We start from the raw sequence: 27918 nt of genomic DNA, 5'->3' as shown, positions 1-27918 counted from the left end.
CGCTCTCTCGCGACTTTATCCGGCGAATGAGAGGCCAACACTCGGCACCAACACACAGATACCGCCGCCTGTTTGCCTCGGTGTGGGTGTCTCTCGGTGCGCTGGTATTGGTGCCTGGTATCGCCGCTGAACGAGTGGCGATTCTACTCAGAAGTCAGTTTCTTGCTGGGCAGTGTCGGTTCAGGTTCATCGACGCTCCGCACGCGCTGCCGCGAATTCTTCAGTGCTGAAAAACCAAGACGCGTCTTTTTCGGACCCAAAAAAAAGAAATATATAGAAAATAATACCGAACGCAACGTAATCTTCGCAGTGCGCTTGCAGACTCCCCCTCCAACCCGCCACACAATAACTCTCTTTCTCTCTCTCCGCGAAGAGAGTTTCAGTGGTTGGTTTGGATAGGTCTTGGTGGTTCGGTGGTGCCGTCTCTGCTGCCGAAGCTCTGCCGACGCCGACGACGACGCCACGTCGGGAAAACCAACCTCTTGCAGTGAAAATCTTTTCGTACGTTTTCGTTATTTGTTATTCGCACGTTGACGCGACGAGACCGCGAAACACGACAGCACGAAACTGCAGTCCAAATTGCAACTGCAACTGCAACAATAACGATCGCGCGTGCAACAACAGCAATTCGAAATCGAATAGTGGCAAGCCGCAAAGTATCTAAACGCCTAGAAATCCCTAAACTAAACTCGCCAAATCAGTTAAAACCAAGTGAAAAGTGTGTGTCTTACCAGCCCATTAAGTAATATAAATCAATTAAAGCCGCAAAACACACAATAAGCCAAACACGCAAACGCAGCATAAGCACAAATAATACATGAAATAAAAAGAAGTGTGATATTTTGATATTAGCAATTAGAGTTTACACAACGCAACCTAAAAAATATTTGTTAAATGTGTTTGCCACCCCGAAGGCAAAAGCTACAAATTGGATAATGCTTGGATAATTCCCCTCCTACAAAAAAATTAAAGGTGAGTTCGCGAGATCGCTCAATTTGCCGACGGCTTAGTCATTTGGCCGAAAAAAAATCACTATAAACTGCCATCTCAGCTGTGTTGTTGGTTGGTTGGTCAAAATGTGTCAAAAGCTGAGCTCCAGTTACGAATAGGATCGGTTTACCATAACACTCAGCGTAATATCAGATCGGCGGCTATATGTTATATATGCATGTATGTGTGCTGCAATCGATTGCACCCATGAATGATGGACTGATGATGAGTCCATATCAGCACGGGCCCCCTCCAGTGGCATCATCCACATCATCATCATCATCATCATCCCAATCTCATCTCACTCCCATGCCATATTGACTCTATCTATATTGACGTCAATCGCAGCAGCAACTTGACATCGCCGATCTGCAGATCGTGTGCCTGGCAAATTGACGCACACAAAAGCGAGTGAGATAGAGCCTGGTGGAAAGATAGTGCTAGGACCCTTAGCCCCAGTTTCCCCACTTCCAGTTGCATGCAGCTCCAGATTCCCACTTCCAGTTTTAGCCAGACTCGGGGAATTTTAATTGCCCATCTTGGCCAAAAGCAGAGCTGGCCTGCGCACTCCCTCTTTCTCTTTATGTGAACTATGCCAATTGTCTACACCTGAGCCGAAGAACTGGCCGTCTGGCTGACAAATTTGTATGCACGCGCTTCAAAAGTGCAATATTAATTAATTCCAGCAACTCGAGACACGGGCAGCAACAACATCAACTGATCTGTATGCAACAGAAGTTGCTAGTTGCTAGTTGCAAGTTGCTGGTTGCTGGTTGCTGGTTGCTGCTAGCTGCTGGCAGTTGCTACTTAGTCGAGGCAATTAAATCGTATGTCATTCATTGGTAATTTATACCATTTACAGGCATCTTCTCGATGCGGTTGGCTGGAACGGGGGGTTCCTTAAACAACAGTTCTGGGATAATAGCTCCGCGATGTTTTACACTTGCCCATTAGCATAGATTACTGCATCAAGTGCTGGACCAAAATCCGTTTGCTTTTGACCTGTCTGGCAAACGGCAAACGCCAATAGCCAAACGCTTGATCGATCGCTCTAAACCGATTCCGATTCCGATCCGATCGGATCGGAGCGGCGATAAATGCAACTTGCCATGAAAAGTGCTGCCTTAAATGGGCATTAGGCTATTGCACATTTCTCAATATGTCGAGTGATTTTTTCTCTGCTCCTCCAACGCGGCTGACTTATACGCACCGCACCTTATATGACGAACGGCGACGTCTGCCGCTGTCCCACTGCATTTGGCATATAAAACAGCCGGAGCCACTCGATGGTTGCCATCGGTGGTGCAGCCGGTGGTGCAGTTGGGGGCGATGGTGGCAAAGGTGTCTCAGGTGGTTCGCTGGTTGGAGTCTCACCCGCACGACGCCATTTCTCAGACCCCGATGTCAACGGCAATTTGCATTTTCCACACAAAAGCACCTAGGTGGTGCTCCTGGTGGCTCCCTTCCCTAGAAACAGGGCGGAATAAAAAAAAAAAGAAAATAACGCCATATATACTGTGTTTGGTCGACTTAAGGTCCCTGGTTCAGTGGTTAATTTATTTCTGACACAGCCTTAAATTAACAATTTTAATACAAACAACAAAAGAGCGCGCATTGAAATTGAGACGTTGAGCGAAATACAAAAAAAAAAAAAAATACAAAATAAAATAAAAAACAGAGAAAATGCACACAATACGGGAAAAAAACAAAAAGCTTAAAAGGAAAAAACATAAAATAAATTTACAGCAAAACAAAAGCGTGTTACAGAACAAAGGAGGCGATTTTGGGGAGCAGTGAAAGAGGAATGTGTAAAGTGAAATAAAATTCTGGCGCGTTAATTAACTTTAAACGATTGAAAACGAATTGATTTGGAGAAGCCATTTGATTTGGATTAGTCGTGCCCGATTCAGAAAATGCCACAGAGATCGTGGAGGTGGACCCCCAGCTCAAAGGGGTCACAGCTTTTGGCCGAGAGTTGAGTTGCCAAGCCGGGCTAAAATTAAAATTCAATCATCACGTGTGCGTTAAAAGAGACACACCATCGCCATCTCACAATCAGACAGATCATTGGAGATGTTAATTGGAATGCGTTAAACAATAAAACAAAGACGGCCATGTCTGCCACAGTTGCCAAGTGACTTAACACCTTTGGGATCTGCGGTTAATGCCGATCTCCGACATCGATGTGGATACTTCGACATCTGATAGGGCCACATCGGATTGGGAACCCTGGACATGCGTCGTTATCATGCATTTGATAAACGTTTTGTTTTTCATTAGAGCCTCGCCGCGGAGGAGGAGATATCAAAGATGCGCTCCGATCCGATCACACCCCTTTGATTAGCAGGGAGTTCAGCTTCAATTCCTCGGAACCCAAGACTGGCCAATTCGATCTAAATATTACTAGACTTATTTCAAGTCGAACTATTGTGTTTGGTTTGGTCAACTATTAGGAAATTACCATTCATAACTTGAAGCCTGAATACAATTTATTGAAAATTCAAACAAATGTATTTCATGTAAACTTTAGATTGCGAAACACCTGGCAAATATGTGAAACATGAAGAATCATCTTCCTGGATATATTGATTACTTAATCGAGCTTTGGAAATTTCGATAAACAGAAAGTGGAAATGCTTTCAATCTAAATTCCTACAACTACAATGGGATGTCACTTTTTGACATTAAATTTTAAAGAACATTTTATCTCTCCGGACCTTGAATTATTCCAGACTAACCGCCACATTCTCGGTGGTTTTGATAGTCTGCGGGTTTCTTTAGATAGCCGAGTTCCCACCGCGGGCATTTTTGTTTTATATTTTCATTTTTTTTGGCATATCAGACAAACGCACGCAGTCCTCAATGAAGTGAATTATTTTTTCGGTATGGCCACCGCCGCAGCACGTACTTGAAAACAACTTTTAATCTCGAGTAGTTTCAATTAACGTCATTGGACTACATAGATCGCTGATTACGGATTGAATGAGCATTAAAAGTAAATATGAATAAGTGCGGAGTGTTTGGTATGAGCTATGACTATTGAAAATATAAACGAAAACAAAGTTAAAATCGTGAGCGAAGATTGCGCGATTGCGGCCACCCACCGCACATGGTCGTCCATTATCGGGGAAAAAGCTATATATATATATACACCATATACGCACATATAGCCCCCCGATCCGGTGGGGCTATCTGTCCTTCGATTTACGTCACAGCTCACGTCGCAATTCATGAATTTCTCGCCTCGAAAAAAAATAAAGCGAACCCAATTCTATTTACCGGACGCCCACTTTTGAGTGGGTGGCTGATGGGTTGGGTGCGGTGGATGATAAGGCGCGTTTGATAAGCACTTGGAGTGGTCAGTGGGTGGGTGGGATCGAGTTAGGAAATTTACGGGTCGTTGCATAAAGCTGATTATTTCTGAGTCAGTCTAAAAGACACTCGCAACGTGCGGATCTTTCGATTGTTGTCGCAGTTTTTTGATTAGGCCAACTCATGAAGTGGAAAACCCGTTTGTTGCTGGACAGCCAGTTTTCCAGCTGAAAATTTGCAATTCGCTTTTGCCTGGGCCAGTTCAATATTTTCGCTGAGTTTATAAGCGCAAATGTCTGTCACATAAAACTTAATTGTAATGTTTGTTTACGAGCTCCACATGCCGGATTTTCGAATAAGACCCGAAACCACCCACCCCCAAACTAATGGCGTCCATAAATCCAGCGAGTATCTCAAATATGAATTGCACTTTAATTTCGGATCTCGGATCGCGGCGAGTGCCTAATTTATGTAATACCCCCTGCTGTTTGTCATTTCACTTGGTCGGAGGAAAGTTCCTCCAAATTGTTTTAAGTAAGCGACAGCGTTAAGAAAAAAAAGCGGAATAATAATAATAAAGAAATATCTTCATGCCAACAAATCCATTACACTCAAGTGCGCGACAACAGCAACAGCAAATAAATAAAAATATACGAGTGTGTGCATGTACATATGTATGTGTGTACGGACGGACAGACAGAGCGATGAGTGTGTGTGCGTGTCGAGTTAAAAAAATTAACCGAAATTTTATTAGTATTTGCGCAAGCGCAAGCCAAAGTCAACCTCAAATATTTGACGACCAGCGTTGACCAAAAGAGCCCGACTTTTTGGGGGCGGGGGCGGTGGTGTTGATGGTGGTGGTGAGGCATCTGCATTCCCGCAGACTCTCTTCTGGCGGGAAGAATTGAACCTGGTCCAGCGAGCCCAGCGCTCAAGCCAAGCAAAAGGCAATTAGAGTTGACACTTTGGGATTTTCGGTCTTTTCTTATTTTTCCCTCTGACGATACCTGGCAGTCTTGTGGTGCTCAGTATATATATTGTTTTATTCCGATAATTTAAATATAAATACATAAATTAATTACTTTATTAGCAAACTGTCTAAAACTTTGCTTGAATGATGAAATAACCAGTTTAACTTTATGGTATATAAATTCTACTTACACTCCCACATACATTTCTTTAGAATAACATTCGGCATTTACTTTTATAAGTAATATTATTTATTGGCTACTCGGAATTCACAACAATAGATAAGTCGTTTCTATCTTTTCGAATAAATGTAGATTTATGGCAACGTTTCTAATAGTAGCTAGCTGGGCTCGATTAGGTTCCATATTATAGTAGATAACTTTTTGCAAAAACAAACGTTTTTGATTTATAGACACTTTTTAAATATGATATATCCCTTATTTATATTATAAATTTCACACTACAGGGTATCAGAGTATTCTCACAACACATTCTTGTTCTTCCATTTGGATTTTAGCGACTTCTCGGGACCCTGGTATCCAAGGGTCCAAATGATGATGTCCGCTGGTCCAGCTCATCTCCGCTCAAGTCAACTCTGGTCAGTTTTTGGCCAAGGCTTAGTTGTGATGATGGCGTTGACGTGCCCAGGGGACAGTTTAATTTTCACTAGACATTGCCCACTTAAAAACCATTTTCACTTGAGACGTGACCGCTCGGCCAGATCTTCTTCTTCTTCTTCTTTTGGCCGTCTAATGTTCGAAGTTGGTCTTGGGTTTTTTTTTGGTATTCGCTCTTGGGCCCCGGAGTTTTTAAGCCTTGGTCCGGGGGATCTGTTATTTATGGATCAATATTGACGCAGCAGCAGAAGGCGGGCGGCGGGGAGAAAAATATCTGTAAAATAGCCAGGCAACATTGTAAACAAAGTGTAAGCCGCTTTGTTGTTGCCTCTGGCAACAACGACACCTCCCAAAACCCCCCATCTCTCACTCTAAAAAAGTCTGTAGAAAAACTGTCACTAAGGCATTTTTCAAATCGGATTTTTCTCCCGAGCGAAAACAATGCAAACCAATCGATGACAATCACAATGGGGCTGGCAGGTGAAAAAAAATGCAGGGGGAGTGTCTGCCGCATAACACACATTTAATCATAAATTTGTCGCGCGATTATTTTTACAGTTTTCGTCTATCTACAAATATTAAGTATCTGGCGAGTGAGTCCAATAAGTTTAGGTCTCAATGCCTGACTTATGGTTTTAGGCTTCAATCCGATGTTGGATGAATATGTAAATGACTTGTTATTATTATGTTTATGCATATTTCCAGCGGCTTTCGTCTAACAAATGTGTTTCTTGTTTGTTTATTTGTTTTCTATTTATTTCGCTGTATTTTTTTTTTTTTTTTTTGGTTGTGTCTTATTTTTTGCTGGCACGTGTGTGCTTAAGTTAGACTAGTATACATTTCCCCCGTTGAATTTTTAAGTGACTACGCTTGACCACAGGAAAAAGGGAAGCCTGTTGAGTTCTTTGGGATGATTTCCGCTTGTAATTTATTCGACAACAACGTGAAGAAAAAGAACGCAGAGACCCAGGAACGCAAAGGGCTGAGGTCTCGAAATTCCAAGGCGTTTTACCTTCCCTGTTCATATGTATTTTTTTTCGCTGAATTCACTTGGAGAATTTGTGGCAGCGGCAACAAGAGCAATGCATTGCCACAGAAACCACAAGCAATTGTTTCTCACGCTCGCTTAAAAAGAACGGGAAAGGATCTCGCAGGGAAACGACACCCACGACAGGCGACAGGAGGACTAAGGTCCAGAGATCCACGGATCCAGAGATGGAGATGGAGAATCGCACGGAGACAACCATTCCACTTGACTGAAAGAAATTCCTGAAAGCCGCTTTCCGACCAATAAAGTCTTATTATATACTCATCAATTCAGCAGCAGATAAAAGTCAAAAACTTTGAGATACGCTCACGCTGGATGTCGTCGATGCCGACTAAGGCACAAGTCAGATAAATTATAATTAAAGCAGACGAAGAAAAGGAGAAGACATGCCAGAAGACGCATGGATGGTGGGGAGGGGTTTGGGTTTGCTGGGGCTCTGATGTCAGAGCGTATTTAAAATACGAGTAGAACCGCTTGCAATCAAAACGCCGACGACGCCGACGCCGCCACACGACCCGAAACCCAAAACCAAAGCCAAACCAAATCAAAAACCGAATCTCTGGGCCAAGTCGAAAAGCCAGGCTAAAAACCGACGGTTAAACAAAACAAATAAACAGCCAAAGAAGCGCAGACGTCGCATAGAATCGGGCTTCAGTCAGCGGCAAGAAAACACCTGTCAAACTGGTCCAAAAGAACAAACTGCGAGGGGCGAAACAGAAAACAACTGAAACAGAAACTCGGGGAAGACTGGGGATAATGACTTGGCAAAGGATGGATCCCAATTCCATATAGCCCATATGATGACAATGATGATGATCGTGATTTTCAGGCCGTGTGCCCCCAAAACGGATATGCAGCATGAAAAGGGGCCCGAAACTGATTAGCCGGTTATTGATTTAATTGAAGAAACAGCAGAACCTAAAACGGAAGTTATTACGCAAGCTGATTTTATTAGATTAGATGATGCTGCAGATTTTCCCTTTCTTCCAGTCGACTAATTGCACCCGAAGGTCTTTTCCCAGGCACGAGAAAACTAAGCAGGAAGTGTAGGAAAAATGGGAGGAGTGCTGGAAAAACGAGTGTCAGTCGGTGGGGGAGGGGGTAACTAATTTCCCACAAAATCCTTTCAATTAGCAAGCACGCAAAGCCAAAAACCGAGTGCAAGGACAAAGTTTAACAGCTTAACTCAAAGGAGAGCGATACAGATACTGGCGCAATCAAATTACCAAACTAATCGCATGCAAAAAAGGCGAAACAAGTTAAATGTGTGTATGTGGGGATTACTTTTGGGGGAGTGTTCTCCGCTGGCAAGAAAGTGAAATGCAAAATGGCATGAAAAATGGAAAATCCGGGGGAAACTGGCGCAGTTAAAGGCGTTATGCAAAACAACTGCAGTGCGTGCGTGTGGCAAAAAAGTTTCACAAAAGTGGGGGAGCTAACTGGCGGAGCCATATTGTACATACACACATGCAGTTGGAAAAGGATACAGAAGGAACTTTGGTCGACAGGCGACAGGAAGTGCGCAAAATGCCACAACTTACGACCGCATTGTGCTGCCAGTGTGCTAAGGAGTTCTGGCCTCTTAAGCTATCTCTTTCACGTTTGATTTCCTTGCGTTTCGCTTGTTTCGCTGCATTTACTGTTTGCCGTTTGCTGTTTGGGCCAACAACTATTAAAGTTGTTGCATGTTTGGAGCTTGTAAACAAGCTTGTCGCTTCGGCCTATAAAGTAACAAAATATTATTAAATTAAAACTGAAAGCAGTGGGGAGTGGTAGCGTGAGGCTGAAGGCGTGACTCCACCCACCAAAAACACCAAAGCATCGGCTCAGCTATCTGTGTTTCAGCATATGTATACGTGCTTATATGTACGGCAGCATAATTATGGATTGGCCAGGGTATGGCGATGACCACGTCGACTGGTCATTAACTGCCTGATGAGCCAAGAAAAAAGGGGCTGGGGAGTGGCACAGTAGCCAATGCCAAAGTGGCAGCCACTCTTCTCTAGGAGATACTTGCAGCAAGCTGCCCCTGGGCCGCATAAATAATTATTAGCAATTGTCTGCAGGTGCAACAGCAACTTGCAACTTGGGGCTGGAAGTGGCATCGGCAGTAGCAACCTGCTTGGGCCACTCGAATTGCACACTGCAATTTGAGCATTTTTCACATTTCCTCGCTGCGCCCGCCAAAAACAAAAGACTTAAGCAACGAACTCGACAGGACCAACAGCACTCTTTTTCATTCTCTTTCTCTGTCTCTCTTCTTCTATCCTTCTCTGCCACTGCCTTAATGCCCCAAATAAGGTCAAAGGGGTTGGAGGTGGCGGTGCTGTCTGGCCACCCACAGACACCATCTTCACTCCACCAGGTAGCCAAAAAAAAACATCAGAAAACCCTTTTGAATGCTGTAAAGGCACTCGAAAAAGTTCAGACGGGGCAGCCAGGGGGTTTTGAGGTAGGTAGAAATTATTAACTGACATTTTAATGATGATAATGATGAGGCCCCGTTGACGTTGCCCCTGCAACTGCGTCGGTGGCTAGACATAAAGCCCCTCTATCCCCCCCACACATTCTCCACAGAGAAATAAACAGGTAAGGCCGAGTGAAAATCTTGGCCAGTTTTGTTGATGCTGCATCGGCGTGATTTTTATCAGCTCAACTCGACTGGCGCCAGCTTCATTTTCAGCCAGCCGCTGTCCCTTCGTTTTTTGGGCAGCAGAAGCCATGGCTCCCCAACCCAGCAAAAAGTAAAGAGTAAAGAATAAATAAATAACAAAATTCGAATGGAAGAGTGAATAAAGCTATGAATTTTAATTGATTTTTTTCGCTCTAAACAAAGCGCGGGAATGCCGTAGAAGTTGTAATTCATTTCAGCTTTCGTTGCGCTTGTAAAGAATCCCTTTTTTTTGCTTTTAACTTATTTTTACTGCTCTCCGACTGCTGCTGCTACAGATGAAGCATGAAAATAAGTTTCGAGCTGCAGAGAGAGGAAATGTGGGTCTATTTAGGTATCTTTCTGCAGCTAACCAAGGAACAGATAATTTAATAAAAGAATCATTTCTTGAAATATATATCTTGTATACTATTTGATTTTGATGTTTCTTCAGTCAGATAACCTTAAAAGCTACCATGGCTTTATTTTGTTCAGTGTATTCGTTTTCCTCTCCCCTTTCTATCTGTTCTACCTTTGTGGCTAATTTTCGAGGCACCCACAATTCGCTGCAGCAGGACTCATTGTCAGTTTGGCGTGGCAGCGTCTGTTTGCAACATGCTTAATGTCATGCAACAACAGCAGCAGCGGCAGCAGCAACAACAACGCACTGTCACTGTCATGCATCATCATCGTGGCGGAGTTACTCGGAGTCTGCTGTTTGAAAATTATTGCATGTCTCCGGGGCCAGCAAACTGCAACCTGCCAGAGGAGCAGACTGCAAAGGAGACGACTCCCAGTGAGTGATGCGATTATCTGCAAGATTCGCTTATCTACGGTGATCCATCAGACGCAGTCTGCAGTCTACAGCTTGCAGTCTGCAGTCTGAGATCCCGTCCAGCCTTTTGGCTTTCGTGCAGAAATGCAGATCCGCAGAGGAAATGCGTAGCCTGCGCGGGCGTCCGCCTTATAAATTAGAATGTGTGCTGCGTATGCTCAGGTATCTGAGTATCTTAGTATCTGAGGAATACCACTCCGCGTGTGTGCATTATTTGTGTGTGTGTTTTTAATTTACTCTTTATGGCCAGGCTCCCACGGTTGAGCGGAGTGAGCAGAACTTGACCACCTGAGATGGCCAGCACCCGCTAGCCAGAAGTTGTTGCCAGTGCTTTTTGCGGTTGCTGCCAGGAAGCTGACTTTGGGCTTGGTTAAAGTAAACCACAGTGGGCTGCCACTTTTTCAGTCTTACTTTTTTGTTGACTTTGATTGAAAGTTGACACAGCCAAGCGTTGAAAACCACATCCGTGGAAGGGGCCTACGCAGAAGCAGCAGCAGCAACATCAGCAACAGCAGCAACAGAATCAGCAGCAGCAGCAACTCTTGCATCTCTATGCAAATGCAATTAGTTTTTGATTAAGTTGTAGGCTGCCAAAAAAAGTGGAGATTCGCCAGAGACACTGCACCCAAGGTACACTTAAGCGCAGTGCCAAGCGACAGACCGTTAAATTGTTGCAATTACCATTGCGATGTTGCTGCCGTGCCACCGATGCTGCTGCTGCAACGCCGCCATATTGCTGGTAAAACAATATGCAAACTCGCCTTTGGTGTGTGCCAGAGTGGGTGTGTGCCTTTTTTCTAGTGTTTTGTGCTGTGTGGCAGCTACTGTTGCTTGGGGCAATTGTTTAGCACGCGCTGCTAATTTTGCGCCGCTGCTGTATTGTTGCTGCAGCTACTGATGTTGCTGCCAGGCATCAATTTCTACGTTGCATGCACGCCTCGTTGATTGTAGTAGGTGGTCACCCTCGCCACATCGCTGGCAATCATTTTAATAGCAGCTCTTTCGCTGGTCAGTCCGAGGTTCTATGTAATTTATGCCCGCAACTAATTGCATTTGAAAGTTAAACTGCAAAAGTCAAACGGTTTCCAGATATGTGCATGCCATAACCCAAAAAGCTTCGAATATAAAAATTCCCACCGCAGCTCTAAAAAATAAAGAAGAAAAAAAAACTGAAATACATTTTCCCTGTTGCGTGGCTCATTTGAAATTCGAATTTCAATAACGCACACAAAACGATGTTTATCTGGGGTTTCAGTTCGGTTCGGTTTGGTTTTTTTTGAGTAGGCGTTGTCGAATAGTTTAGAGTGCCCTGGTCCAGTTCACGCACAAAGATTCAGATTTAAGATTGAAGAGGCCAAGGTTCGTGAGATAAGAGTGGCTTCTGGCTGCTGTTGTGGGGGTGCGATAAGGCGGAGCCAGAGTTTATCAGCGATTCCAGTTGTGGCGCAGCTGTGGCACAGATATACTCAACACTCGTATTGTGCCAACAAGTTTTCGATTTTGGATTTGGTTATGGTTTTGGGCCGCATATTTGTTAAGGTCGGCACAGCTGCTGGATGTTGGAAACTGGTCACATTGCTGCTGGTCATATGGCGCATGCAACCGCAACACGTCGTGCTGCATGCCTAATTCCAACAGGTGGCAATCGACTCGGCTGCACCCGCCTGCAACATGTCGCAGCTACGCCAGCAACATGCCAATTAGCGGCCAAAACAAAGCACCCGCACTTTGTAAGCCCCTCACTTCGATGCAAATCATGTTGACAATACTTGTTATAAATTGCTTAAATTGCTTGCAAAATTAGCAAATAATAGCTGCAATTGTCAGATCCAAAAAAGGCAGTAGCCACAATTGCAGCCTGACATTTGTTTGTTTTTTATCGCCGTTGTTTTGAGCTACTGTATTAATGAGCAGAACTGGAGAAAACGGTAGAAATTATAATTTACTGAAGGCAATCGCAAACGCTTCCCCCATCAATCAGCTGCCGTGGAGATTGCCTTCGATTGCCAATCAGACGGCGGCATTTACCTCCTCCTGTTTGATATCTCTTTCCCTAGCCAATTTTTACGGTGGCCGACACGCCCACTTAATTTGGCCGTGTTTGTGGGTGGTAACCGCTCTTTTTCGGGGGGGCTAATTTTGTAACTAATATTAAAACACTTCAATCAATCAATGTCGTTTGGGTGCTGGGGAGGGGAAACCCATTCAATATACATAGGTAGCTCCACTAAAAGTTGGCTAAAATTTTCATTAAATCGCCAAGCAGTCTGAGAACCAAGCGATCGGTATTTGCCTAGACCATTAAATATTTATGAGCTTGCCGGTCCGAGAGTTTTGTCCAGCCTGCCAACTATTTCCAGCTTGATTAATGATCTCCGCGCTCGTCTGTGTTCTGCTTTAATTACCACAGCAATTAGCAGCTGAAAAATCCGCTCTGCCAGCAAGCTGCCACAATTTGTCATAGCACATGGCGGCTGCATCATCATCGCCGAAAAATCTCCAATCTCTAACCTGCTCTTCGCTATTTTTTCTTTCCAGACTATGCCAGATCTGCAGCGATTGGACTCGGCCACCGTCTAAATCAAAGAGGTAAGTTTGCCACACCAGCTGCTGCTGCTGCAGTTTGCTCTTTTTTTTAGTTTATTTTTTTTTTGGCGGCGAATGACAACCCTGGCCTGGCCGCTTTATTTTGCGATCGCAACTCCACCTGGCCAGGCAACCTTCACAAAAAGCTGAAACGCATTTTGAATTTAATGCGTGCGACGAGGACAGCCCAGGGGTGGGGGTGTGCAGGGGGCTGAAGGGGGTGGCCAGGGGGTAGATCCCCCTCGGATCGATCATGTTCGTCTGTGGGGCTGTCCAACTTTGCCACAAGCCAGTGTCGTCTCTTGGTGAGCTCGCTTTCAGCCGAATTCAGTGGTGGAATCAGATCCGAGTATCCGATACTTTCCGAATATAATAATTTACAAATAAAATATTGAGAAATTCCAGTATTGATAAGCTCACACTTATAGGAACTCCAAGATGATTAAGAAACTTATCTTAAAGCTCAAAAATTTTAAAATTCAGTTCTTAGAAAAGTGTCTTCCATGTAAGGCACGTTAAACACACGATTGCTTATTAACGCATTCAATTGCGCATTTAATTGAGCTTAAAAATGATTTTTAAATCATAGAAAGAAAAACTCTGGAAATATCGGGAGTGTAGAACAAATATATAACAAATAATAGATTTGCAGCTTAAAACCAAAATTGTACAGAATTACGCAGGGGATACTCCAAGATCGTGAGATCCCAACTATCGCATCCTTGTATCTCAGCTATCGGCTCCTTCGTGAGCGGCTTCGTGTTTCGTTCTGCAGGTGCACCACTGGTGGGGGCGTTGTCACGACGACCTTCCCCGCCAAAGGAATCGCCGGCTGCCATTGAAAGCGAGTGAAGCTGAGCACTCTAGACGGATTGCCAAGTTTCGTCTCGTACGAGTCCGAATAAAAAACATGAAATGAGAAAATAAAACGATACAAGCCAGTGCAGCTGGACCTGGCCACTTTTGAAGATTAATTGCTCGCGACAGTCGCAAGTCACAAGCTGGCGAGGCTGCCCCCTGAAGTTGCTGCTGATTTCGAAGCTGCCTCCAAAAGCTGGCAACCTGACCATAAAAATCGGCATTTGTTGGCAACACAGAGCACACACAAGAAAAAAAAACATACAAAAAAATTAACATGACGTCAACGACAAGCGCACAACAACAGCTCAATTGGCCAGCAGCAGACGAGTGCGACCTTTGCGATTTGGCCTGTCGAGTTGTCCAGTGGCGATTAAGGCCAGAAAAGCGTTCCACATGTCCGAATGTTCCAATCTCTGGCTAAGTAATCCATCGACTGGCGAGAGATTTCTTTTGACACGCCCCGCGTTTTTCTCTGGGTGTCATCACATTCGCTTTTCCATTTTTTATACAGCCAGTTGAACTTTTTCGCTGGCTTTTCGCGATTTTTTCGGAGCGTTTTTGGTTTTTGTTTTTGATTATTTGATTTTTTGGATTTTTGCGTCTCGTCGGTGGCGGCGCTTAATTCATAAAATCCGTCAGCTGCATGAAATACAGCTTAATTAACAAAAAGCTGGGAGAAAAGCCGCAGCCGCACGCAGCGGTGGCGCAGTTCCATTCATTCAATCGTCCATTGAACAACGGCGGAGTCTTTTGGTTTTTCGTTTTTGGTCTTATTTGTGCGCCCGAAATTTGTCACCACAATATCTCCATAATTGAGTTGAGATACGGATGCGGGATTGAGCTCGAGAAAACGGAACGGTACGCAAACGGTAAATACACACACGGGCCATAAACAAACGAGTCAAATTACAAGCGAATGAAATCAATTAACACCTGCCGCTGATGACTCCTCGCCATCGATCAATCGATCTCGCACACACGAGCTGCATAAATTAGTGGTCCAGCAGCATAATTGTGTGTTCTTTCAAGCGATCCAGCGAAATTAACATATCAAACACAGCATAATTGCGCTTTAATCGCGCCAGGTTCCCCCCCAAAACTAAAACTTAAACCAAAAAAAAAGTGAGAAAATTAAAGCCTGAAACTCTGATCGCTCGCTGAAAATTAATGACTTTCAAGGGCTCCCCGTCGTGCAGACTGAATAGAAAAATAGTCAAGGAAGCTTAAGGTCATTTCTTCTGTTTGAAATCTTCTGTGACAACAAAGATTATTTTAAATGGGACTCAAAAGACAGCACTTTGTTAGGGAAATACTTCTTTGGAGTAGGGAAAAATGCTTTTTGTTTAAATGAAAAGGAATTGATATGATGAAGCGATTGGATTTGAAAAATCATGAAAAATAATTCCCAATGAGCAACAGACTCGTTGTAAAAACCTTGGTTCATATCGAAGCTTAAAAGTTAAAAAGATTCTAAATTCAAACAAAATTGTTTTATCCATTCCCTTTTAGTTTTCTTATCGATCTAAAAAATTTATTTCATTTGCTACGTTTTCCACAAGACTTGAGCGCGTTTTTGAACGCCTGACGTTCGTCGAAAGGCCTGCCGACCCCCAAGCTCCCCCAAATCCCCTCGGGAGACCCCCTTAGTCTCGCATTCGAAACCCCCTTTCTGGAATCTTGGACTCGTATAATGCAAAGTGACAGCAACGGCTTGTAGGCAATCAAAATGCGAGCCAAAACACGCGCAAGTTTGCAATTGTGTATGGTTGTTGCTGTTGCTTGGTGTGTTGTTGTTAATATTATTCTCGTTGTTTTTATTGTTGTTGTCGACTCCACCTGGCAACGCAAATTGAAAGAACTTGTTGCAGTCAACGGGGCAAAAATTGAATGCTTTGCACTTGCCTTTGCGGTCACAAAACAGCACTAAGAAAACTGAGAAAAATGCAGCAAAACTCCGAGATATTGGTGGTGCACTTTTGGTGGTTACAACTATTGATTACATGCCAAGGAACGGCTCACATTACCGGAGCAGCAGACCCCAGATGCGGGTGTTGCTGGTGTGCCACATGCAACATGCGGCGATATGTTGCTGCTGCCGCTGCTGGGCTGTTGCAGCAGCAACATCGAACAGAGTCTGTAATTAATGCGGGAGCCTGCGCTGACATTTTGAGAAATTTATTGCTCCAAGTGGATTTATAGTCTGCGACATTTTATAGTTTTGGCCCCGGAGAGCCTGCGGTTAACCGAGCGATACCTGCGAGGATCCACCAGCTCCACCAGATCCACCGGATCGAGCAGATCGATGTGGGAACTGCGAACTGCGAACTGGGAACCCTTAATGCGCATCATGTGCGCGCGCGCATATATAATTTGGCTACCCGATAATGATCGGCCTTTGGCATAATAAATTTTACACAAAGCGAAAAAGAAACGGGAAATATGTGCCGCAAAACGCTCAGGAAACTTTCAACTTGTTGCTGTATGTGGTTGTGTTGCCGTTGCGTATCCCCACTTGCAATCTATATTAATTTTTATACGAAACCGAACCGAACTGAACCGAGTCACGCTGCTGCACTTTCATAAATGCCAAAAATTTCACCTGCTTTCACAAAGATGATTAAAAATAAATATGCAGGCGCTGCAATTCTCGACGACCGAAGGTTGATATACGATAATTTCGTTCTGATAATGTGACGGACGGAGGATGAGACAGGCTGGACCTGTGACCCAGTTGAGGGGTTTTCAGCCCGTTTTTCGGCGTTTTCGGGGTTTTCGGGGTTTTAGGGGCTTGGGCGGGCTTCGTGTTGAGCCAAAAAGCGTTTAAGGCTAATTGCAAAGATCGCTTTTGACTGATAAACGAAGTGGAGAGGGTCCGAACGGATATGAGGAGAAGGTGGAGTGGGCGGACTCGGTGGGTTTGCCCCCTTGGCGGTGACCCAAAACCCTTTTGCTTCAAATCTTAAGTAAAAGAAAATACGAGAAACAAAAATCAACTGAAATGGGAGAGAAAAAACAAATACGCGGCATTCGAAGCTCGTGCTTAATGATGATTGCTGGCCCCCAGAGGTTAAAATTAAATAATTTCCGACTCCAAATGAAGGCGAAGCGCGCTTCTCTAGTCTAGGCTAAAATGGCGGGCGTTCCAGCCATTCATTTTGAGCCCGGTCATATATAATTAGCATGAAATAAGCCAGGGATCTTTAGTTTGGTCAAAGAAACCATTTTTCGCTTGTGGCGATTTTTTCGGTCTTTTTTTTTTAGCTTGCTAGTTCCTCTACGTTTCATTTCGTTTTCAGCTCTTTTCTGCTATTTATGTTAATGCAGCGATTAAGCAGCAAATCGTGCGCCTAATTATGATAAACATTTGCCAAAGCCAAGAATAGAAAACAGATAGAGGAAGTGCCGCGTTAGAGGGTGTTTCTAGGCGGTACACAATTAAAAAGTGTGACCAATGTGCACTTTATTGCAGTTACGCCGTCTGACCAGTTAATGTATTATAGGCAAAAATAATCTTAAGTCGTTAAGATCTTTTAATGTCAGTGAACAGAGGATAGATATATATTTGTAGAGCTACGACTTTAAAGTTAAGCAATACGAAGTGTGACCAGGCGGTTTTGCAGTTTCGTGTTGAAACCAGTTTGAATATTTATTTTTATTTCCTGGGGCCCCTTCCCAATTTCTGTGGCCCTTTTAGGCGCCTCAGTTAGTCGGCAACGATAAGGCGGCAATGGTTTAATTTAGCTGCACCAGCGGCAGCAGCAGATGACGACAGGATCGTTGGGCCGGTCTACGTGCAACAGAAGTTGCTGCGCCGGCAGAAGCAACAGCAGCCGCAGCAACAGCAACAGCAAAACAAATGTGTCTGTATATCGCAGCTAAATTGACTTTGATCACGCGATCCCGAATCCCCCCTTTTGGCCCGAGTTATATGGCCGATTCCAGGTTGCAGGCTCCAGGTTCTCGGGCGCGGCCTTTTGTGGCACAAACGGAAGTATGCTAAGCAACTTGTTGCTGCCGCAAAGGCACAGGCAGCAAAAGCAGCTGAAGGTGTATATTGCAAAAATAATTACATTTGATTGTAAAAGGCCAGCGTCTCTAGGCTGGGGACTCGAGATCGGACCTCGGCCTGCCAGAGAAAAATGTGCAACATGATTGCAGTTTACAGCCCCAGCAGCAGCAAAAGCAACAACAACGGCAGCAGCAGCAAAACCAACAGATAAAATGCATTTACAATTGAATTTGAATGTAATTTTATTTAAGCTGCGATCAGCCAGGGGCAGCATGTTGCTGGGGTGTTGCTGCTGCTGCAGTGGCTCCTTGGCACGGCAGCAACAATTGGCCTGGTGGCAGGAAATTGCCATTATCTGGCATTATCCACTTGGCCAACTTGGTGGCGTAGGCTGCAACCTGCAACCTGCAGACTGAAAACTGAAAACTGCAACCTGCAAGCACGTCAATCCGCAGATCAGAGCCCCTCTTAATTAATGATCCGAGTCCATGGCTCTTGCGCTCGGTAGCAGTGGCAACTAATTAGCATATCGTTAGCTCACATATTGACGTCAAATTTGGTCCGGGCCAATTCGCAGTCGTTTTCCAATTACAGTGATCATTTTAATTGCAGTGCGCCAAGCGCGGACTCAGATTCAGATTCACAATCGTACACAAAGATTGAGCCACCAATTGAAAACAAACGAGCAACAGTAGCCAGCCAAGCTAGTTATAATAAATGAGTTCGCATCATGGGCAATGCAAAAGGCGGGGGAGCCAGGCGATAATGAAATAGGTTGAAATATAATGGAAGATCTACGGATCAGGGTTCAGAATGGAGGGGAATTACAGAAATACAGTCAGAATGGAGAACATTTAGATCAATGGAGATCAAAGATCTGTTGGTGATACTATAGCAATGCAAATGGTATTCTCATTTAATTGATATATTTGCTATAAATAGGTCTGGTTTCTTAATCAAATAGATTAGCTATAACGAACAAATAAACAGGTTATAATAGCACTGGCAAATTTAGTATTGTTGTTCATGTTTTTCCGCTTCATTAGCTCCTTCACTTTTCCACTGCGTTTTTCCGAAATGAAAACAATCCAATCGCAGCTTTTTCAGCCAGTTGCGAGCTCGTGTTGCCGCGGGGGGCGGTCTTAGCAACATGTTGCTGCTGTCATTGGCTACCAGCAACAGCGGCGATTGTTGTAGGCGTACAAAGAGTTTTCCCCAGCTTTTTTTGCTGTTTTTTTTTTATTTTTCCTTTCTCGTTTGATGAGCAGTTGAGTTCCTTGTCGTGGCTAAGCAAATGGCGTTTTATTTTATTAGCCATATTTCTGCGCCGTCATGCTTTGTTTGCCTTCGGCGCAGCGAGTTGTTGCTGTTGGCCGGTGTTGTCTTTGCACTTGTGATTGAAGTTGCGACTCCATTGAAGCCCCCACTGTACCCACTGTGCTCCCCCTACCCCCCTTGCAACAGCCCAAAGAGCCGTCCATTATCAATGCATATCACGTTGAATGCTGATGTTTATGATGTCGTTTATTATGACCAAAGACAAGTGAAGTAAACTCCAGTGAAGTGTGGCTTAAATGGCGTCAGAGACATTTGCCAGATTAATGGCCACAGTTGCCCGCTGTTTTTTTGGGGCGGGGGAGCCCGACGGAGGCGTGGCAATAGCCACCAACAGCAACAACTGCAATCGCACACCAACAAATTGTTTACATTTTAATTTCTGCAATTTTATTTGCTTAGCTCTGCGAACTGTCGTTGGATTGAAAAAGGGGTTTCCAAAGGGGATCCAAGAGGAGAAGGAGGGGGAGGGTCTAAAAAGGAGGCACATGGCACGCGGCTTATCGCGGCGTCTCTGGGTCCCAAAAGGTGGGGGGTATAAATGTGTTTGACGGCTGCTACTGCAAAACTTCATCAAGTTTCGCTGTGTGTAATAAGCGTGACAAATGCCAGGCAAATACAGTGGTCACTCAGCGGGGAATACCGCTGGCGATTGTTGGCATAATAAACAAGTCATAAACGATGTCGGACAGTAAAATTGATACCACGCAATTGGCACAAATTGTAAAGCAATTACTAGCTTAATTCTGATAGCCCCATTTGCTGGAATATTTTAGTAATTATATGCTTAAAAGTGGCTCTTATAATAAGACCATGAATTCAAATGTTATCAGACAGTCGAATTGCAATGTTTTATGTTCTTAAAAGGTATAATTTATCTTAAGTAATCAATTTGCAACCCTTTCTTGGACTTCATTCTCGAACCCCATTTCGTATTCCTTTTCTTAAGTGTTATAAAGTTACCCCTTTTTCGATTGCCAAAGTGCGTCGCTTAATTATAAAATTTTAATGGTCACCTATATGCTTGTTGGACGACTGCCTGAAAAACCGGGGCCGTGAATCATATTTCCATGGCATTGCACATTTTCAGTTTTCCCGCCGTCAGTTTCGCAGTTGGCAGTTGGCGCAGTTTTGCCGAGCAAAATAATGACAAAGCCGAGTTGGCAAATCTGGGTTCTCGTTTTTGCCATTGTTGACAACAAATGAGCGCCATTTAATACGCTTCCTAGTTGTTTGCCGTCGTTGTTCGACGGTTGTTCATTGTTCGTTGTTTGGCGCAATTAAGCAGCGCTTTTCCCCGTCTTCACTCGCAGCCACTTTTGCACTTGGCTTGCACTTTTCCAGCTTTCGGTTTTCAGCGCCTCAGCTTTTCAGTTTTCAGATCATTTACGAGCGCGCACTTGGCATTCGCCGTTCCACTTTGCCAAACATTTGCTTACAAGCCATGTTTCGCTGTCCGCTCGTTTTGGTCTTTTGGCTTGCGACTTGTTAGCGCCATGTTTACACTCCAGAAAAAGCTTAATTAAATCTGAGATGGCCCCCAGCATTTTCATTCCCATTTCCATTTCCATGCCCGTTGTATGTATTTTTTTTCGGCCACTTTCAAAGTCATTCCACCCGTGGCCAAAAATTAGCACTTCATTTAGCATAATTTCACACCACCTCTTTCATCGCCTGACAAATCCACTTTGTCTTTGCCATTCTACCATTATGTAATCTTTCGCGCTTGGCCAAAAAAAAAAGTTGCACAAATGAAGGGAGAATTTAAGTTGAGATTTGTGGGGTAGTTCATAGCGAAGTTGAAACTGACCTTTTTAAGAATGAATGGCTTAAAGTACAACTCATTTTAAGTTGATTATGGTGAACCAGCAAAACATTTTCAGTCATATTCTTATCTGATCGGTTTTCATATCAATTCTGCATTCGAATACAACTTTATCAATTTAAAGTGCCATTTTCTTTGGCTAGTTAATTAACACTTGGCAAGGGTATGACCACTTATGCGGATATATGTACACTTGTGTTTATCCAAACTCTGCCACCATAAATCAAAAATCTCGACACTCACCCGGCTGCACCTCCTCCATGAATCGGGTCCCCGATTTCGCGTGCTAACAAGGCCCCAAAGCGGCGGAACCTTGGAGAACCCAGAAGAGAGCTCGACTGGCGTGAAAATTTATGTTTTTTTCAGCTTTTTGTTCACTTTATTTCATGAATATATACATCTGCATATATATATATATATATATATTCTGTTATATGGGGGACAGTGCGAAAGAAGTGGGAAAAAGTTGAGGAGGCGGTGAGGAAAAGCAGGAAAAGAGCCAATGCCGTTGGCCACATTTGCTGGTGTAAAGTTTTTCGCATAGTTGTCAGCATTGCGCTGTTTAATTACCCTAATTAAGAATATTAATTGCCCTTCGGGTGGATAATAGTAATAAAAGTGCGAGGAGGGGGAGGAAAACAGTGTGGCGGTGACCCTATTCCCGGAAATAGAACATGAATTATGATATGTACAAAACTTTCACAGCGTTTTCCATTTAAGTTGCGAAATCGAAAAAGTTCACACAACTTTAAAGGGGCCGCCAATGAGAGGATACGGGGTCCTTGGCTCTGGACAAAGGACACGCACTCCATTAAACCAAAAGGGGCAGACATACATATGCGACAACAATAACAACAGCAATTGCAAGCCACTAACTGGCAGGAGGTGAGAGGTGAAAGGGGGACTGTTGCAGCGTCAGCCGAAGGATGAGCAGATGGACACAGGTGTCCTGTCGCTGGCACATCAACACCTCTCCTCGGCTGGCCAGCACACCAACACACACACTCGATAGCAGACGGGTCCGGCTCTTTTCATTTTCTCAACACGTAAAGCAAACACGTGACCGTTAAGGACACGGACTCCTGCTGCCCCTTGCTCTTAGCCAAAGCTCCTCGGCCCACTCCGCTTGGTTGTAGGCGCAAATTGCCAACAGAAGGACAACGACAGCGAGTGCACTGAAAAAAACAGGGAGTAATATAAAATAAATAAAATTAGACCGTAAACCTTTTCAAATTGCCGAAGAATTACTCAAGACTTTACCAAAAAACGTAAAAACCATTAATATTAGAAAATTTGTTTTCACATTATTGGCAAAATATAAATTTAAAGATTTAAATATTCTAAAAATGTGTATTTTGAAAATATAGCTCTTGGCATACATAATTTTTCTCAGTGTGCAACTGAGAGACCCCACCGTAAACTGACGGCTTATGGCAGACACTGCACAAAGCTTCGCTCCGTTCGCCCCCTGCTGCACCACCCCTCCACATCCAACTCTCCCCGCCCCCTAGCACCACCTCACATCGCAGCTACGTGCGTGTGTGCACAATATTCATATATCACAAGGATAAGCGCAATGCAGCAAACGTCCTTCCAGACGTGCCGTTCGTTGTTGTTGTTGTTCCTGCTGTTTGTGTGGTGCCTTGTCCTTTTCCCGAGCCAACTGCTTTGGATTCAATAGCTCCAACACCCCCTTCACCCCGCCACCAGTTGTGTGTGGTAACTTTTAATTATTTGCGAATGTTGGCGCCAGACGGCGAGATGCGATGCGATGCGATCCTGTCCAGGACTGTCGCCCGTGCCATCCTGTCTCCTTTCCTTCATTGATTCCGCTGACCAGCAGTGCCAGTAGCTTAGGAGCGGGGTGGGGATGGGTAACAAAAAGGGGGTGTTCGCCGGTCAAGGCGAAGGCAGCGCCAAAATCCAAAGGCCCCATAAACTTTGAGCGCCATAAAATCTGCTGGCAGCGCCATAAAAAATTCCCACAGCGGGAGTTGGAGACTGTACCCACCAAAGACCCTTTTTGGCCATACTGTACCCACTCCGCTGCCACCATGGTTAGACAGCCGTCCCTTTCCCACTCGTAGCGACAAACGCATAAAACTAACGCAGCGTAAACGCCGCCGTTGTTGTCATCTGTCTTCCCGTTACGTTATTTCTTTTTGGCAGCTTCAGCAGAAAATTTATCTTATTTATTTGTTTGACTGAAAGCCAACACACAAACGGATGCCGGCGAAATTGCTGCATTTTGATGCTTGACTGATTGTCCCCACAAAACATATATCTTTAATTTAATTCCCCTCCTTCACAATAGTTTCTAACGCAATACGTAACCCAATTCTTACCAGACCAGCGTAGGGAGCCAAATCGATCTGGCAACGCTCTGCGTGAAATGTGCCAAAAGTATCGGGTGCGAAGGAGATGACTATTGTAGGCGTGCAAAATATCATTCTTTCATTCTTCGCTCCGAAGAACGTTGCCGCTCCGCAAAAAGTCTATAATCCAAAAGCATCCTGCACCCAAAAAAGTTTTAGTGTTTGCCAAACTACAGCCAATTGTGTCTTGTATTTAGTGAAAAAGATCTGAATAAGATATGGTGGTGGGTGTATAGAAAAAAAAGGAAAAATAAATATTGAAATTTATGAGCTTGAAAAATTAATGCACAAAGTGTTGCAATTGCAACGATTTTAATTGGTTTCAGGTTCTAGTGTCTTATTCTTGGCAAGCGTGTCCAAGAAGTGCCCAAAAAAGTGTCCATAAAAGTATGGAATTAACCAAAGTAAAAATGGTTTTTAGGTTAGGTGTCCCAGAAAAGTTATTCTTGGTGAAGAATTACTTATTCCACGCGTGAGTGTTTGGCGATCTGAAATTTGTACTTCAAACTACCACATCTCTCCTGAATCCGCACGACTAATTCATAATTTTCCATTTCATTCAACTAATTTTTAACACCATTTTTGTTTTCATTTGTTTTTATTTCTATGACTAATCTTAGATATGTTCATTTTATTTATTTGCAGTCCCAAAAGTCCCGCCAGGTAGCGAGGAAGAATCCCAGGCCACGCAGGCTGGATATCTTGTGGCCAGGGGTGCCGAGGCCTTCGCAGCTGCAAGAGCAGCCAGCCCAATCCCAACCAGGAGCCTCCAATCCGCAGGAGAAGCCGCCGCTAAAGCCGCAAAAAGTTGACCTCATGACGATGGCAGAAGGCACCGACCCCATGGGGCATGGTCACCACACGAATCCGCACAATCCGCCCCAGCAGCCGCCGCAGCACCACCCGCACCACCTGCCCCTGCCCCACCCCCCGCCGGCACCCCCGCCGCAGCTACTCAATTTCAACCACCACCAGCAGCAGTATCTTCCCCACATGTATCCTGCGGCAGCGGCTGCGGCTCAATCTCACTCCCACTACGGTGGCCTGCAGTATCCCCATCCTCATGCGCTGCAGCACCAGCATCATCCCCACCAGCACCAGCACCACTTGCCGCTGGCCTTGAGCCTCCATCAGCAGGCGGCTGCTGCGGCCGCAGTGGCTGCAGCGGTGGCCACCAACCACTCAAACAACAACAATCAGGCCAGCGTGGCCAACAATAACATAGTGGTTCCATGGAAGCAGCGCAAGCGCAAGAGGCTCTCAGCGGTACTGGACAAGCTGCACCACAATAATAATAATAATAATAACAACAATAATGAGACCCACTCCAATGGCATGGCCTGCAAGGCGGAACCCATGGATATGAAGGGGGATCTAGCCGAAGATGCCGAACAGGATGAAGATCATGATGGGTCCGTGCCCGATGAGGAAGATGATTCCGTAGATCGTGATGGGGATGCTGGCAAGTACATCAAGAGCGAGCAGCCCGTCAGCGAGGACGAGGAGAACGAACAGGAAATGGACCAAGACATCGAGGACATTTCCGGCGAGGATCTCGAGCTGTCGCACAGCGATGATAATGACCAGGACAGCCCCAGGATCAGCATGAGTCCTCTGCAGCTGCAGGCCGCCCAGAGCAATATGCCCCAAGACCAGAACCAGCCGATGAACAAGGAGAATCCGCTTCATGTGGACATCAAGACTGAGATCCCCAGCCCCTACGATAGGTATTTCCCCATACCATCTCCTCTGTTCGGCTATTACCTGCACACCAAATATCTGAATGAGGTGTTCCGCCGGCGTCATGATCTCTATCCCTCGCCTCTGCAGCACACTCCATCTTCCATAGCCTCCGAAACGGAGACTTCACCCACTTCTCAGGAGCGCAAGAGTAGCTCCAACCACGTCTTGCCCCACGCTCTGTTGGCCAATAATTCACCTCCGCCATCGCTGCCATCGCCACCGCGCAGCGAATCCTCAGTGACCAACAATGTGGCCACCACCACCACTACCAGCACCACCAAGAAGCGCAGCAGTCCCAAGCCCAAGGGCAAGAAGGGCGAGAAGAAGCCCATGCCACCGCCGCAAGAGCGACCCTTGGATCTGTGCATGCGCAACGAAGTGGAGCCCAAGAAGTACAAAAAGTCCGGCTCGAAATCCTCTCAAGAGTCCCGTTCCGCCGGTATGATGCCGCCGCCGCCGGCTCTGAGTGCGTCCAGCAGTTTGGAGAGCATGAGTGCCCTGTCCCCGGCATCGAGTAGCCACTCGGGTCACATGCCCATCACCAGCGCTGCCACGCCCAACCACCAGCCACCGCCCAATTCCCCCTATGCCAATGCCATGAACGCTGCCCATGCAGCGGCAGCAGCGGCGGCGGCAGCCATGATCAAGATGGAGATGCCTTTGCATCCGCTGCACCACCAGCAGATGCATCACTCGCAAGTGCCCACCACCACAGTGGGTGTGCCGGTAATCAAGGGCGATGTGGCCTCGCCCACAACAAAGGAAACGGTGGCCTGGCGTTACAATCTGGACGTGTCGCCCGTGGTTGAGGAGATGCCGCCCGGTTCGGATGTGGCCTATGTATGCCCCACCTGCGGACAGATGTTCTCGCTGCACGACCGCCTGGCCAAGCACATGGCCTCGCGTCACAAGTCCCGCAATCCTGCCAATGATATTGCCAAAGCCTATTCCTGCGATGTGTGCCGGCGATCCTTTGCCCGCTCCGACATGCTGACCCGCCACATGCGCCTCCACACCGGAGTCAAGCCGTACACGTGCAAGGTGTGCGGTCAGGTCTTCTCCCGCTCGGATCACCTGTCCACCCACCAGAGGACACACACCGGCGAGAAGCCCTACAAGTGTCCGCAGTGCCCGTATGCCGCCTGTCGTCGCGACATGATCACCAGGCACATGCGGACCCACACGCGGTACGATTCCAGGGGAGGATCTCGAGAGGGCAGGGAAGGACGCGAGGGACGTGAGGGCAAGGAGAGCCGCGATTCGCGCAGGAGCAACGAACGACTCGAGGAGCCCAACTCGCCCGGTTCCCATTCGCTGCTGGATATGAAGATGAACATGAACATGGGCATGGGAATGGGCCTCAATATGGGCCTGCCCATGAATCCGATGAGTCTGCTGCAGGAGGAGCTGCTGCAGAAGTCCCAGCCGGGTCTGACCCTGGGTGGACCCATGCCACTGGTGGTCAAGACGGAGAGCGCCTAACGGTGTCTGTATGCAGCAGCATCCAGACCATTTATGACCTGTTAGGTAACCACTATCCAATCTCCATTTGACAGGCCCAACTTAGTGCTACAGAAAAATATCTGAAAAAAAGGAAAAGAAATGAAAACATATTAACTAGAGCAGTTTGTACTTGTACCGGAAATCTCTGCGAAGACTGAGGAACCTTAATACTACCTACAGTTTAAATAGGCTAAAGAACCATCAACTAATTTTGTAAAAAAGGAGTTAGAGGGCAGCACTCATGACCACCCAACGTATTAGAAGTTTAACTAGTTCTAGTTGCTAGATCCTTTCGCGTTGAACCCCCAGGAGTTTAGATAGCCAGGATCTTCGATACAGCTAGCAATTCCATGTTCCACACCTAGGCTATACTACACTATACATATATAGATATGGGTCAGATCCATCGTCCCGATGATCTGATCTCTCAGCATTTTGAGCAACGTTGAAATTACTAGGCTAGACTCGCTACTTAGGCTACATAGGCACGCCGCATTGGATAAGGCATTACTTTTGTACTCCTAATTTTAATTAACTCTTAATTTATTTGTAACATTACTCAGCAGAATGTAAACTTATACCACAACGATTTGTATTAATTTAATTTTACCTTATTTAATATTTAATTTAACTTAGTTTAGGGGATGCCTACACAAGAACACAAACAAAAGACAAAGAATTCTCCCTAGGGCTCAAAAAGAAAAAGAAACGAACGCAACACAAACTCATTTCTATGGAAATCTTAAATCTTTAATGGAAAAGAAAGACAAAAAGAAACAATTCCTTTTTTTGTTCAACAAAAACACTGTTAAATTTACATTACCTTTGTAATTGATTTAATGCTTGCTCTTCTATTACCTTACTACTTTTTGTTTTCATGAAATGAAATAAAAACTTTTAAGTTTTCTTTAGTTTATAAACCATCTGTGGATTGGAAACACCTCACCCCTTCCCGCTCCCACAAGTGGGGACTCGTTAACCCGTTTCTGCCCCCAGGGGTGGGAATCACCTCACCTTTCGTGGTCGTTTACATGTTTCAAGTTAAAGTTTTTCGTTATTTATTATAAAAAGAAATGAAACAAAGCCCCGACTCCCGCTTATTGATTATTAGTTCTTAGCTAAACGTTTAAATAAATTATTAATTTATGTTATTCTAGTTGGTTATGATTAGCACTTAGTTAAAAACGTTTTTCACAAAATAAAACAAAACAAAGTCTATACATGATGGACAATGTCATACAAAACAGAATTTAAAGCCAA

The 27918-nt window shown here is 45.0% G+C and overlaps 1 protein-coding gene across 1 annotated transcript; it reads left to right on the top strand.

The window, feature by feature from the left end:
* Window positions 1–178: 178 nt before the first annotated feature.
* LOC6605201 (transcription factor btd) lies at window positions 179–27918 on the top strand. The gene is made up of 3 exons (XM_032718508.1): window positions 179–972; window positions 12960–13010; window positions 24058–27918. The coding sequence occupies exon 3, from the start codon at window positions 24229–24231 to the stop codon at window positions 26635–26637; it is 2409 nt and encodes an 802-aa protein (XP_032574399.1). The 5' UTR covers window positions 179–972; window positions 12960–13010; window positions 24058–24228; the 3' UTR covers window positions 26638–27918.

This window comes from Drosophila sechellia, chromosome 3L, assembly GCF_004382195.2.
Source record: "Drosophila sechellia strain sech25 chromosome 3L, ASM438219v1, whole genome shotgun sequence".
Classification (NCBI taxonomy): domain Eukaryota; kingdom Metazoa; phylum Arthropoda; class Insecta; order Diptera; family Drosophilidae; genus Drosophila; species Drosophila sechellia.
Note: the sequence above shows the minus strand (reverse complement) of the source record. Positions and strands in the feature narration are given on the sequence as shown.